Source organism: Anopheles marshallii, chromosome X, assembly GCF_943734725.1.
Source record: "Anopheles marshallii chromosome X, idAnoMarsDA_429_01, whole genome shotgun sequence".
NCBI classification, from domain to species: Eukaryota; Metazoa; Arthropoda; class Insecta; order Diptera; family Culicidae; genus Anopheles; species Anopheles marshallii.
In genome coordinates this window covers 7,715,011-7,728,361 of record NC_071325.1, presented here as the reverse complement: position 1 = coordinate 7,728,361, position 13,351 = coordinate 7,715,011, and the positions used below count along the sequence as shown (strand labels likewise).

Below are 13,351 nucleotides of genomic sequence, written 5' to 3'. Positions count from 1 at the left end.
GGCAAATGGGTTTGTGCGCATTTACATCACACCACTCCGGATGGGGGGTTTTATTTTGGTGTAACGGGCCCGTCCGAGTATGCGCCATGTAATGGAGGCCAGCTGTGAAAGTGCTCGTGTGATATAAACAGACCTTGTGATATTAATAAGCACGATGATTGCTTCACACGGCCAAAACTGGATAATTATGACAGTTGCGCTTAACTTACCTTGTCATGTCTTTTTTTTTGCGTGTGTGCAATAGTTTATATATTTATTAGGAAAGCATATTACTGTTCAACATTACCGCTAGATGCTTGGGTGTAGGTTTATACTGCGTCACATACGCCGACATTACATAAAAGGAAATGGAGACGCTAACCTGATTTTTAACTCCAAAAATGGTACAGCTTCCCTCGCGTGAAGTTTGATGTAAGCAGGAAATTGTGTTGCCGTGTGTATTTTTTGTTGTTGTTTGCTTAAACGTTTGCTGCAACACCGCTCGCAACATCTCAGCAGCAGGTAATTGCCTTAAGCTTTACCTTCGTTTTTTTTTTGCTGCTGCTGCTGTAAAGTCTGACGGTGCCTTTCGAAAGGCACCGTCGGAAGATGATAATGAAAGGGAACCATCATGTAACAGGAAGAAAATAAATTTAGCACCTTCCTTCCCATTCATCGAATCTCCAACATATTTATACATCTCCGCTTGGCCTTTCACCATCGCTGACCAAACTTGCGCGAGAGTGCATCGTTACGTAAAGCGATGACAATAATATCTGCCGTGCAGGGAAGATGCGGCGGGGCAGGAGATTCGAGATCACATTAACAAACAAACCCAATCCAACTCCCTCTGTGCGGTGTGGACAAATGGGTTGTTTGGCAGACGCGGACACAATGTGCAGCCCGGTGTCACCAAACAACGGGACGTTCGATCTAATCGGTGCACCGTACCATGGGATCACAGCCCGGCATGATCGGTTGCAAAACGGAGAAAAACTTTCAATTTCAGCCGGAATGATCTCCGGGGACGCTCGAAGGGATTGAACGGCAAAGCGCAAAAGAAGAAGAAGAAGAAGAAAAACGATTTACGTGAACACATCGACTTTATACACGTAACTTTCTCTCGTTTGGTGCTGTGTTGTTGCATTCCTGCAGCTTTTTGCCCTTTTCGCTGAACAAAAGTAAAAATTGGAAACAGCGAACCCCATTACCAACTTTCACCCAGGTTGATTATGGTGCCCAGGAATGCTAACCGGTTTTGATGCAAAATCAATCAATCCCGGCCAAGCGACGAACGGCGACAACAGCAACCGCACCGTTGTCGCTGAGCAGTGATTATGCAATGCTTTGTTTATATTAACACACAACGCACTGTAGCAGAAAGTGAGATATAGCAAGAATTGATCAGTTCTCCTAAGCGATAAGGATGTCCTGAGAGCTACGGACGGCTTCACAATATAATCCTCCTCGGATTCGAATCTCGTCTAAGGGTGGGATAATGCTATTTCCACAAGAATATCTTGTTTATTGTATGAGCAAAAGCTACGCTAGTTTCGAATATATCATAGATAGCCTTCAGATCAAACCAAGCGATTTAATATCTACGTCTAGTGAGTTTGCGATACTCTTAAATAGCAAGAATTGATGAGTTCTCCTAAGAACTACGGATGGTTTAACAATATATATCCACATAGAATTTGAATCTCGTCCAAAAGTCGGATAAAGCTATTTCTACAATAATATCTTGTCTCATGAATGAGCAAATAAATATATCCTAGATAGCCTTCAAATAAAGCCAAGAGAATACGAATACCCCAACGAACCTCTCCATCTGTCGAACGTGACTCAAGACAAGCAATGAATCATAGCAAACTCATACGCAACCTTGGATCGCTATAACTAATGCTGAATTGAAGTACAAAGACAAAAACAGAGCCTAGATGCGTAGAGCTGCTGACAATTTCCAGCTGCAAACTAATGTGTGCCAAAGTTAAGCCAGATGTGTGAGGCAAGATGGCAAAACTCTTGCAATTAACCATAAAAGAAAACAACAACGTGGGCTGTGACAAATTGTAAATCGTAGTCCACGCATGGAGCCCTACTTGTGAGTGGTATGGCAACTACACCTTCACTCGCGTGATTAGCTATTCAGAAATCTAGCACATGGTTCCAGAACCTACACAAACAGCGTTAGATTGTCCACGCGGGAATGTTGTTTGGCAGTGTGCTTACTCTACAATGTAAACTGCTATCGCACACATGCGCGCGCGCGCGCACGAACACTCACTGATGTGTATTGCGTTCTCTGCAGAAACTAAGCCTTCGATTCTTATCTCCTTTGTTTGTATTATTAACTATTAAGTTGCAACGAATTAGTTAGATCTATCTTGAAGAACAAACTACCTCTAAACCTTTACCACCTAGCGGGGGGGATGCAATAGGGGACCGCAACGTGATTTTGGTCGACAATACACACTCAATCATACACCCGGCACACAGCAGAATTGGAACATTTGCAAACCGAAACGAACCACAAACGAAAATCAAACCTCAAACTCTAGCACCAAAGTTGTGCAAACAGCTACACTTTGCCACCGATGAGACACTGTACCGCCAGAGCGCAATACAGCTGCTCTATTTGTCAATCTAACATCTACAATGACACTAGCGCTACCGACACTTGTTGTTTTTCTCTTATTTTGTCTCTCCTGCAATAAGTACAAAGCCTCTTTGTGCGTCTAATTTAACCTCCATCTCTTTCCTTCTCTCTCTTTCTCACGTTTATCGTGTACTTCTTGTTACCGGCGTCCAGGTGCGTCCACAGTACCGTCCGAGCTTGAGACGTCCATCCGGAGGCGGTAAGCCGAGCAACAGCGGGCCGCAGCAAACGTCCAGAGAGCAGCCAGACACCACGACCGAACGCACTAAGAGCACGCGACGCTCTGAAGTGCCCGCTGCCAGCGCCGAGCAGGCGACCTCCGATCAGCAGCCGACGACAGCGACAACGCCGGCCTCGTCACTGCTGGTGCGCCGTCGCCGTCCCACCACCGCCTCGAGCTATCTGGCCAAAATAGCGAACCGGCAGCGGCCGGGCAGCAGTGTGATGTCATCGACGGAGGAAACAACCACCATCGCCACCAGGTCGGAGGTGTCGCAAAGCCGTGTCGGCCGTCCGAACCTCGCCAGCAACGGCGGCGTACGGCGCAAATATGGACCCGCTAATAGAACCGGTTACACCGGCAGCAACACCGCAGTGGGGGGCGAGAGCACCACCGCCATACCCAGCGCCAGCAGCGAGACAAGCCCGGGTGCAGGTAAGATGAAGCAACGCCGTGCCGCGTATGTTTGGCGCGCACAGATGAAAAGCGAAAATAGTGTGTCACCTAACCCTCCCCTCCCACCCAGAGCGGGCGGCCCGAGGAAGGGGGGCAGAGAGAGAAAGATGGAGCTCCTATTGGAGAGGCACTCGGCGGGCATGCGGGCGAAGGTCGAATGGAACGAGTCCGGTAGATGATCTGCTTATACAACCTCACTCTCGGTCATGCAAATATAAGACGCGGGGACGCGTTTTCTCGCTCCCATGATTAGCAGCCAGTTCGTTTATGGTAGGAAACGGAGGAGGGGGTCGCCCGCAGGGCATCGCCACAAGATGCAATCTCTGCGCGTTCGGGACGTTTGGCCGTCGTGATGGAAAGTTTGGTGTTCTTTTACCACGTCCAGCTCGAATTTCGGACCCGAAGATTTACGACGTGATCATCATCTAGCGCTCCGCGCTTTTCCCACAACGAGCCGCTGACATGTCCGTTTAGGTTGCGCATGAAGGTGGTTTGTCTTTGCATCGAGCATTTCATCATTTATAATATTTCGGGTGTGCTATTTACGAAATGCCTCCAAACGGTGTCGCGTTTGTTTAGCAAATGATTATTGGGAGAAAACTGGAGTCATAATTGGGACAAATTTTGGAGCGAAAAGCTTTTGGAGCTGAAGGTCTATGATAAGGTCTGCTAATGGAATTGCAGTTCCTTGCTAACAAACGCACAAGACATCTGCTCTGAATCCGAAGATGCCTCAGCTCCCCAAACATCAGCTACAATTTGTAGAATTTGGGGCTCAGAAACTCCACTCCAATGACTTCAAGAAAGTTGTATAATTTTGTATCAAAGATTAGCTGTCAGTCGAGATTCGAGTTTTGCAGTTCCTTGCTAACAAACGCACAAGACAACTGCTCTGAATCCGAAGATGCCTCAGCTCCCCAAACATCAGCTACAATTTGTAGAATTTGGGGCTCAGAAACTCCACTCCAATGACTTCAAGAAAGTTGTATAATTTTGTATCAAAGATTAGCTGTCAGTGTGAGATTCGAGTTTTGCAGTTCCTTGCTAACAAACGCACAAGACAACTGCTCTGAATCCGAAGATGCCTCAGCTCCCCAAACATCAGCTACAATTTGTAGAATTTGGGGCTCAGAAACTCCACTCCAATGACTTCAAGAAAGTTGTATAATTTTGTATCAAAGATTAGCTGTCAGTCGAGATTCGAGTTTTGCAGTTCCTTGCTAACAAACGCACAAGACAACTGCTCTGAATTCGAAGATGCCTCAGCTCCCCAAACATCAGCTACAATTTGTAGAATTTGGGGCTCAGAAACTCCACCCCAATGACTTCAAGAAAGTTGTATAATTTTGTATCAAAGATTAGCTGTCAGTCGAGATTCGAATTTTGCAGTTCCTTGCTAACAAACGCACAAGACAACTGCTCTGAATCCGAAGATGCCTCAGCTCCCCAAACATCAGCTACAATTTGTAGAATTTGGGGCTCAGAAACTCCACTCCAATGACTTCAAGAAAGTTGTATAATTTTGTATCAAAGATTAGCTGTCAGTCGAGATTCGAATTTTGCAGTTCCTTGCTAACAAACGCACAAGACATCTGCTCTGAATCCGAAGATGCCTCAGCTCCCCAAACATCAGCTACAATTTGTAGAATTTGGGGCTCAGAAACTCCACTCCAATGACTTCAAGAAAGTTGTATAATTTTGTATCAAAGATTAGCTGTCAGTCGAGATTCGAGTTTTGCAGTTCCTTGCTAACAAACGCACAAGACAACTGCTCTGAATCCGAAGATGCCTCAGCTCCCCAAACATCAGCTACAATTTGTAGAATTTGGGGCTCAGAAACTCCACTCCAATGACTTCAAGAAAGTTGTATAATTTTGTATCAAAGATTAGCTGTCAGTCGAGATTCGAATTTTGCAGTTCCTTGCTAACAAACGCACAAGACATCTGCTCTGAATCCGAAGATGCCTCAGCTCCCCAAACATCAGCTACAATTTGTAGAATTTGGGGCTCAGAAACTCCACCCCAATGACTTCAAGAAAGTTGTATAATTTTGTATCAAAGATTAGCTGTCAGTCGAGATTCGAATTTTGCAGTTCCTTGCTAACAAACGCACAAGACAACTGCTCTGAATCCGAAGATGCCTCAGCTCCCCAAACATCAGCTACAATTTGTAGAATTTGGGGCTCAGAAACTCCACTCCAATGACTTCAAGAAAGTTATATAATTTTGTGTCAAAGATTAGCTGTCAGTGTGAGATTCGAGTTTTGATGACCAAAGACCATCTTAAATCACTCCGGTATACAGGATTCTTGAGCTCTTTTTCCTTCTTTACTACCATGGTGAAGTCTTGCATCTTTAAAGAGTATCCCGAACAACTCCAGATCAGACTAAAGATTACCTATCTGAAGATCTCCAATGAAATTGGTTTCTCCGACTGAAACGACGGTGGGCTTTCAAGTCGCATTCCATGTCCGACACGTGAACTCTACCTCACGAAGGTGTCTATCATGCTGCTAACATGCATAACCAGCCTACCAAAGTGCTGAACAAATTAGACCTTAATCCTCAGCGGACTAGCAACACCACGTTAGCGAACTCATAGGCAAATAATAGCAGCATGTTGGTCGTTGTGTTACGCCAACGGCCACGTATTATTTCGACAAATATTTGCTCCCACCTTTCAAGCTCGCACTAGCGTGCAGGATTTGAAAATCACGATTTCAAGGTGATCGGGTCGACAGTTTCGAATTTTTTTCAAACGCGGCGCGTTCTCCTTGCATATTTGCAGGGTATTTGAATTTTAAATCACCCGGCAGGGGAGTTCGTTAGTTGACAAATGCAAGGAAGAGGGTGCCCAATTCGCCCCCACCCCGAAAGCGATCCGCACTGTCGTAATACTATGCGGGGACTGATATGGGAAGACGGAACTCGGTATCGCACATACCGACGGATGCGGCAAGAGCCATCTGCATAATTAGCCAATGCTGTTTTATCGATGAAACTGACTCAGCCTGTATAAACTCGATATGCAAATCGTGGATGTATTCTTGATTTGCTTCCAAAGGCACAGCATGTTCACATGGGAACAGGATGTGTGTTCTGGAGTGTGCATCTAATAAGATGGTAGCACGACCAAGTCTGCTTTGTGTCGAGCTAGACGTAAAAGAATGATGGGCCGGGAATTTTGCAACATCGACAGACTCTTCTGTAGAATCGACAGATTGTTTAGCGCTAATTGAATGATTTTTTTTTTCTCCATTTGTCTTTGTGTATCTTTCCTCTTTTAACACCATGATGCAGAAACATCCACTCGACCGGTAAACTCATTGTTTAAACGGCGAAACAATGGTTCGCCGCTAACGCGCACTACAACACCAACGCCCCTAGAGGCGATCCCAGCGTCCACGGGAGCGCCAGTTAGCAGTAAGTTCTTCAAGAAAAACAAATATCGCATCGGTGCACTCGGTACCGGGCCGGGCTCGGAACGGAACGTCAATGAGCAGCAGACGGTACCCGCCCAGTCGCTGGATGTGGCAGGTGTCGATCAAAACATTGAGCCCAGTATACGGCAGAACAGCAAGCTGTACAATGCGAAGAATCGCTATCAGCAGATAGGCGAACACGACGATGGCGAACCGATCGAGCAGGAGCTGCTCGATGCGCTTACCACACTGTCGCGTGCACCGCTGCCAATCGTCAGCACCACTACCGTGCGCAATGGGTACGAAGGTGTGGTGGATAAGGAATGGGTCCGGCAGCAGCAGAAGCAGACGCAGTACGCGGCGGAAGCGAATGGGCGGGCGACCACCCACAAATACAACGTTACGCACGACTATCCCAACACGCTCGGATACAGCGCTCCAGTACATGCGACGTCAACGCACAAACTGCGTAAGTAGTGATGAGGGGCTTCCCTCGTGTGGGCGTGTGAACGTGTAGCGAAGCCGATGACACATTGCTTTCTCCGCTTTTACCACAGAGGCACCCATACAGCGACCCCGTATTGCGACGCACTCCGAGTATTACTACCAGCAAACGACACCCGGACTGATCTATACGTCGCCGATCGCAACGGCTACGATCAGTCCACGGCAGGACACTACCGTACTGTCACAGTTCCCCCGAAACCATCAACCATCCCCGTATGAAAGGCAAACCAGCAGCGGTAGAAGGAAGCAGAAGGATGATGTTACCGGCCGTACCTATCGTCCTGCACCAGTCGATTACGACTACTACGATGATGGAGATACTCGCAAAGTTGGAAAATCCAGTTCGCAGGTCATTAACCCGACCGTCAGCTTAGATTCTTCCAACCAGCTAAATCATTTTGTTTCTGCTATTCTATTCAGGTTAAAGTGATCATGCACGGACCGGGCATTATCGAGTGTCTCGACCAGGGCAACTTTCCACATCCGCTGTCATGCAAAAAGTTCATCTCTTGTGCCAAAATGGAGATCGGAGGCGTCATCGGTTGGGAGTATACGTGCCCGAAGGGTCTCAGCTATGACCCGGTCGGTGGCATCTGCAACTGGTCCGCCGGGTTGGGTTGCAACGAGTGAAGTGCAGCGGTGGGGACCATACCCCGAACCAACACCACACTACTCAATACCGTTAAGCGTGTAAATCCGTCCTTTCGCGTTGTAGTTAGTTAAACGAAGCAAACCAATATTTAAGACTGGTGTCTGCTCTCTTCCTTTTTGGGCTAGCATTTTATAGCATCGTTAATTGTGTAGCTGCATACCTCCCGTAGCGGTTGGCAGGAGCGATGCTTCTTGTTAGACCAGCGTGAGTCAGCCTGCGACCGGAGGATGAGCCGAAGTCGAACGATCAGACTTTAGAATTTAGTTAATATTCCAATCTCTGGAGGGCACACTTCTGTTGCGAGCGTAGCGTTAAGTCTTTTTTTTGTTTAGTTCATCCTCTAGTTGTGTGAAATATTGGGCGTCTACCTACTTTTAAAACGATATAACAACTTTTTCTTTGTGATAAAGTCGAAATAGATTTCTCGAACAAAACGACAAAAAAATAGGACACAAAAGCATATAGTTTGCAGACGATCGCTTAGCTGCCCAGTAACCGATGTTTATACGAACTTTAATTCATTTTATCAAAACCTTACCAGCATCGTTATCTATAAGACACTATTTAAATTTGAACGTTATTCAAATCCAATATCCTGGTACTATTTGATGCGTGATGTTTCTTTCATTTTGTTTCTTTTTTTTGTTTGTATTTTTTGAATCGGTCCCACTATTTTCAAGCGACTATCAAGAGTGGTTTAAATGAAGAAGAATTCGATATGAAAAATGGTGTGGCAAAGATAGTAACATTGCAATAATATTACATATAACAGTAGGATTGTTTCCATCCACCATGAGATTCCTACATCCAGTGGCTTTATCTTACTGTTGATCTGTTTAAACTGCAACAAGGACTGATGAATTGCATCTCACTGTGCAAAAAAAAAAAACAAGCTCTCTTACTCGGATAGCAATACAACACACAACATTGTTAATGTTAAATTACTCCATTTTTGTAATAAAAAAAAGAGATAAACGACGTAATATATGGTAGAGATTTGGTTTTTTGTCAAGTGCCGAAACTTTAGCTGCAACTTTCCTTGTTCTTCTGCGATAAATTTCAATGTCGATAATGAGGGATGCCCGCACGAATGATGACAGCCTAGCGGACAGAAAAAGCGGTGGTCGAAGCTGATGTTAGAAACAAACAAATAAAGTCTCGGACATATTTTATGTTTCTAAACCGAGAGCTTTGCTACAGTTCTTGCATCTTAAAATATCATAACATGTTTATGAATAACCGCAATAGTTACTGCGCCATTACCATCGCGTTAATAACAATGCGGAAAATTGGAAAGTCACGACAGTTTGCATCTATTCTGACGTATCCGTCTACTAGAAGAATTAGAAAAAAAGAAAGGGTGTATATAATTTTTAAAACTACGTGTTTTTTTTTTCTATTCCCAAGAGAGATACATTACTGATAAATGGAATGTAACATCCAGATTAACTTTCTACGTACTGGCAATGACATGGAATTTATTATAAAATAGCATTAGCTACAAGTACTGAACAACGAACAACATATTGACTAGAGGGAAGAGAACCAAACGCTAAACTACATTGATTTCGACAAAATGCTACCAATATCTAATCGCGCTAAACGTTACGGCTTACAGTTAAGGCTAGCAATTTAGACTAACATATTTGTGACTAACAATTGACCACAATCGAAACGTGAAAACGATATTACCATCGAAAAGTTTCATTATTTGCTTTTAACGTTTAGAATGTTTACAAAAATGTAGCACGGGTTTTTTTTTGGTAAGAAATTTTTTCCCCTCTCCTTACTCGTTCGCTAAAATTTGTCACTAACCGATTTGCATTACACTAAGGCACATGGAACTCGTGTTGTTTTTTAAGGCATCAATGTACAGAGTGCTACGCGGCATATTGTGCGCATTAGCCACCTGCACCCGGTTAAGCTGTACAAAGAAGGTAGGCAAAAAGGCAGAGTGTTTAGAGTTTGAGCATCGTGTACTGGTGAGCATCATTTTCCCTACACAACCTAGCTTAAGCGCACCGCATACTTGCTGTTCCAATCGCGCTCAAACACGGACTGTAGCTCCTGTATGATCGTACCGTTGGTATCGAACGACGATATGACCATGCCGATGCCGGCCGTATCGATGAAATAATCGCCGGACCAGTTCGACGTACCGATGTACGCCGTATTGTCCGTAACCATGTACTTGTTGTGATTGACGCGCCCGAACGGGATCTTCTTCTGATCTTCCGACGCGGGCACAATGAACCGGCGTATCTGTATGTCCACACCGTTCAGCGCGTTCGACAGTGCTTCGAGCGAATGGAGAAAATATTCTTCCGACGGTCGCGAATGGTCCCAGAGCGAGATGAGCAGACGTAACGATATCTTGCGCTCGATAGCCGCCTTACGCAGCGCATCATCGATGTACGGCCAGTAGCTGTTTGGGGATAGGCAAGGTAATATACCCCCGGGGGCACTGTGTTACCATCTTGTGCTCAATTGCTTTTTACGCGCATTCACCGTGCGTATACTTACTGAGTTATGCGCGTGTAAAGCGTTAATGGAAAGTAATCCATTACCGATATGTGTACGAAACGGTTTGCCTTATTGATAACGTCTATTATTGCAAACAGATCGTCTGTTCGCCCCGCTGGTGACATCATTGGTGGGGAGCTCTAAAAGAACATACAGATGGTATGGATTTAATGGAAGATAACAACTTATTTGCGATAATTAATATCCACACTAAAATAAAAGATATTTCTTAACAAAATAAACTTAAAGTTAATGAAAGCAAGAATAAATTTCATGCTAAAATAATTGCTCTGTTCGAAGTATTAAATTCAAAATCCCCAATATTTTATCTAGAATGATGCCAATGCCTTTTCTTTAGGTGTACCAATCCCAGCTTTTTATACCAAACTAATCAAGATACCGAGAAAAGGTTTAAAAAAGCAAACGTTTTAGTATTTCTGCGTTAAGATGTATGGCCCTGCCATTCTTCCGATAAATAAAAAAGTACCTTCTGCGTTATTTTTATGTTTTGTTATTTATCTAGGTCATTTGCCATGATGTCTTGTCTTGATCTTTGTCTTTTAATACGTTCCTTATTATTATATCGATGTTCGCATCTTGGTAACTTATTTGTATGTACAGTCAACACCTGGCATATGGGGATAATGCGTTCCAGAGAAATCCGCATATCTCGAGTTTCCTTCAAAGTATCCTTAATATGCCATATTAAGGGATCGAATAATTATTTCCACGTTTCGAAGAACTTTTACAATAACAAGCACTAATACAATAACAAACAAACAAAAGTCTCTTAAATTATAAAAAAAAAAACAATTGTAACACACATTGATCTCAAGAAAATCCCAGTAATGTCCCAGTGACATAAAGCGTGTTCTATCAGCAATAAATCAGTCCACAATCAAATAATCATACTAAAAATGTACAACAAATATATCATAAGTAGAATGAAGCATAAAATTTAAACATACCGAGAAGTAGGTGTCCATTGCAGTTTTCCCATTAAATTCGACGTGTGCGGGAGCGGAATAGTTGTAGCTGGCGGTATACTCTTTCGGCCATTTCGGGGGCAACCGTGCATCGGGTGCGCCCATATCCCAGTACACGTCGAATATCTTGGCGAGATCGTGCACCAGACAGGAACAGTTGGTGCCCAGCACGCCGAGCTCTTTCACCTGTGTTAGCGATCGCCAATCCATGTTGGCACTGCCGAGATAGAAGTGCTGCCGGTCTATAATCCACACCTTTGTGTGCAGTACACCGCCGCCGATCAGGCGTGGAAAATCGACCGACCGTACCGAGGCAGCACCCTGCTTTGCTAGCAGATCCGTGTCCAGGTTGGGTGAGGCGGACGTCGGTGCACTTTGGGCGATCTTCACCTGCAGCTTCCGTACGGTGCCTGCTTCGAACAGTTGGCGAAATATCATCTCACCTTCCCGGGCGGAGGAGTGATTATAAACGTCCGCACCTTTCAGCGTCCAGTAGAACGACCCAATTTCGATTGTGCCCTGGGCCAGCTCGAGTAGGGTCATCCAGGCTTGGAAGGTTGTTCTGAAGGTTGGACTGTCCTCGGGATATGTCATACCCTCTGGTATGCTTTCCACCAGCTCGATCGAACATTTCTCCGCACAGACTGGTTGCCCAAACCGGCCAATACCGGCCCGGGTGGGTTCATCCCCGGCCCGATCACTATGATCCATCAAGGGCAGCAGCACCACCAGCACAATCAGCACTAAAATGATCGATATCGGTATACAGGAGGACCATCCGTTCTGGCTCCAGCGATTGTCCCGATATTCCGAGCGCAGCGCCTTGCTTTGATCCCACAGCTCAAAGTCATCCTCGGGGCCGTTCACCGACGTTGCCTCATACCCGGTTCCACCTTTCACCGCTTCTGACTCTTTGTCCATTGCTGGACTTTGGCTGCGGCCCATCGCAAGCTGTAATTTCATGGTTTTCTCTTCACTAGCAACGCGCGAGTAAAAGCACAGCCAACCGTACGGAAGCTTTGGCTACAAAAGGTAACCACATCGGCCCACAAAAAGATGGCAGAGTAAAAAAGCAAGAAACAAACACAAAGGTTGATAGTAGCTATTGTTGATAGAGAGGCGTTTTTTGTGTTATGCTTTACACAGCTGGCACACTTTTAACTTATTCACCAAATTCGCAAATGAGCAGGCAACACAAAGGACACTGTGACGGCGACCTTGGCGAGACCTAATCCTTACCCGCAGCTCGGTTCACATGAATTACTCCTGTTTGCTAGTTAAATTTTCAACATAACATATGCGTGGCGTTTCTGTTAATTTAGCACGGTAAAACACGGACTGAAATTTCTTCACCTTCCTTGGCTTGGGTTTTGTTTTGGACCGGAGCAGAACTGTCAAATGAGAAATCGTTCGTCGTATTTCGACACCCGAACGACAGCAATTCACTCGAAATTCATTTTTCCGTTCACGTTCCATTTTTTTTGTCTGCCGTTTGAGCAATGAACATACGACGAATGTGATTATTGATAGATTTATTCAAACACCGGTATTATACGTTACCAGCAATACAGATATCATATTTTAATATCCATTTGAAATACCTTGTTCATGATATAAGTTACAGTTGGTTAAAACATGTTTGCAACGAATGAATTTGTTCAGTTTTTTTTAACTGATTCACGTGCGCTGAAAGTTCATTCATCGACCGTATTCATTCGTTTGATAGTCAACGGAGAATCGGAATCGCACCGAATGTCTCAACGCGTTCAGTAGAAAGGTAGGTCAATACAAACTTCTAGGCAACTGTGTAAAAAAAAAAACAAAAAAATGGAGGTTATTTCATGCTTGAAACGCACGCACACTGCTGCACGCATGTTTGCTGCGTCGTTAGTTTAGGTTATTTTTACAAACTACCACCTCTGCTGCCTTTATATTATTCAAGAGTAG

The 13,351-nt window shown here is 44.7% G+C and overlaps 2 protein-coding genes across 2 annotated transcripts; one reads left to right on the top strand and one right to left on the bottom strand.

The window, feature by feature from the left end:
• The first annotated feature begins 873 nt into the window (after positions 1-873).
• Positions 874-7,873, top strand: LOC128718704 (mucin-5AC-like). Its single transcript, XM_053812327.1, has 6 exons — positions 874-926; positions 989-1,091; positions 2,792-3,293; positions 6,615-7,205; positions 7,294-7,592; positions 7,664-7,873. The coding sequence occupies exons 1-6, from the start codon at positions 874-876 to the stop codon at positions 7,871-7,873; spliced, it is 1,758 nt and encodes a 585-aa protein (XP_053668302.1).
• A 2,029-nt stretch (positions 7,874-9,902) lies between these two features.
• Positions 9,903-12,367, bottom strand: LOC128707907 (5'-3' exonuclease PLD3-like). The gene is made up of 3 exons (XM_053802867.1): positions 11,387-12,367; positions 10,419-10,558; positions 9,903-10,320 (listed from the first exon to the last, which is right to left on the bottom strand). Exons 1-3 carry the CDS (start codon positions 12,365-12,367, stop codon positions 9,903-9,905), a joined length of 1,539 nt encoding a protein of 512 aa, XP_053658842.1.
• Between the last annotated feature and the right edge of the window lie 984 nt (positions 12,368-13,351).

Bases quoted from the DNA above. Each gene is read 5' to 3' on its own strand.
- LOC128707907 (XM_053802867.1), bottom strand. From the start codon at position 12,367: ATGAAATTACAGCTTGCGATGGGCCGCAGCCAAAGTCCAGCAATGGAC. The intron at 10,559-11,386 runs GTATGTTTAAAT...ATGTTCTTTTAG, and splicing joins CAATGGACACCTACTTCTCG to AGCTCCCCACCAATGATGTC. The intron at 10,321-10,418 runs GTAAGTATACGC...ATCCCCAAACAG, and splicing joins CTTTACACGCGCATAACTCA to CTACTGGCCGTACATCGATG.
- LOC128718704 (XM_053812327.1), top strand. From the start codon at position 874: ATGTGCAGCCCGGTGTCACCAAACAACGGGACGTTCGATCTAATCGGT. The intron at 7,206-7,293 runs GTAAGTAGTGAT...CTTTTACCACAG, and splicing joins GACGTCAACGCACAAACTGC to AGGCACCCATACAGCGACCC. The intron at 7,593-7,663 runs GTCATTAACCCG...TATTCTATTCAG, and splicing joins TTGGAAAATCCAGTTCGCAG to GTTAAAGTGATCATGCACGG.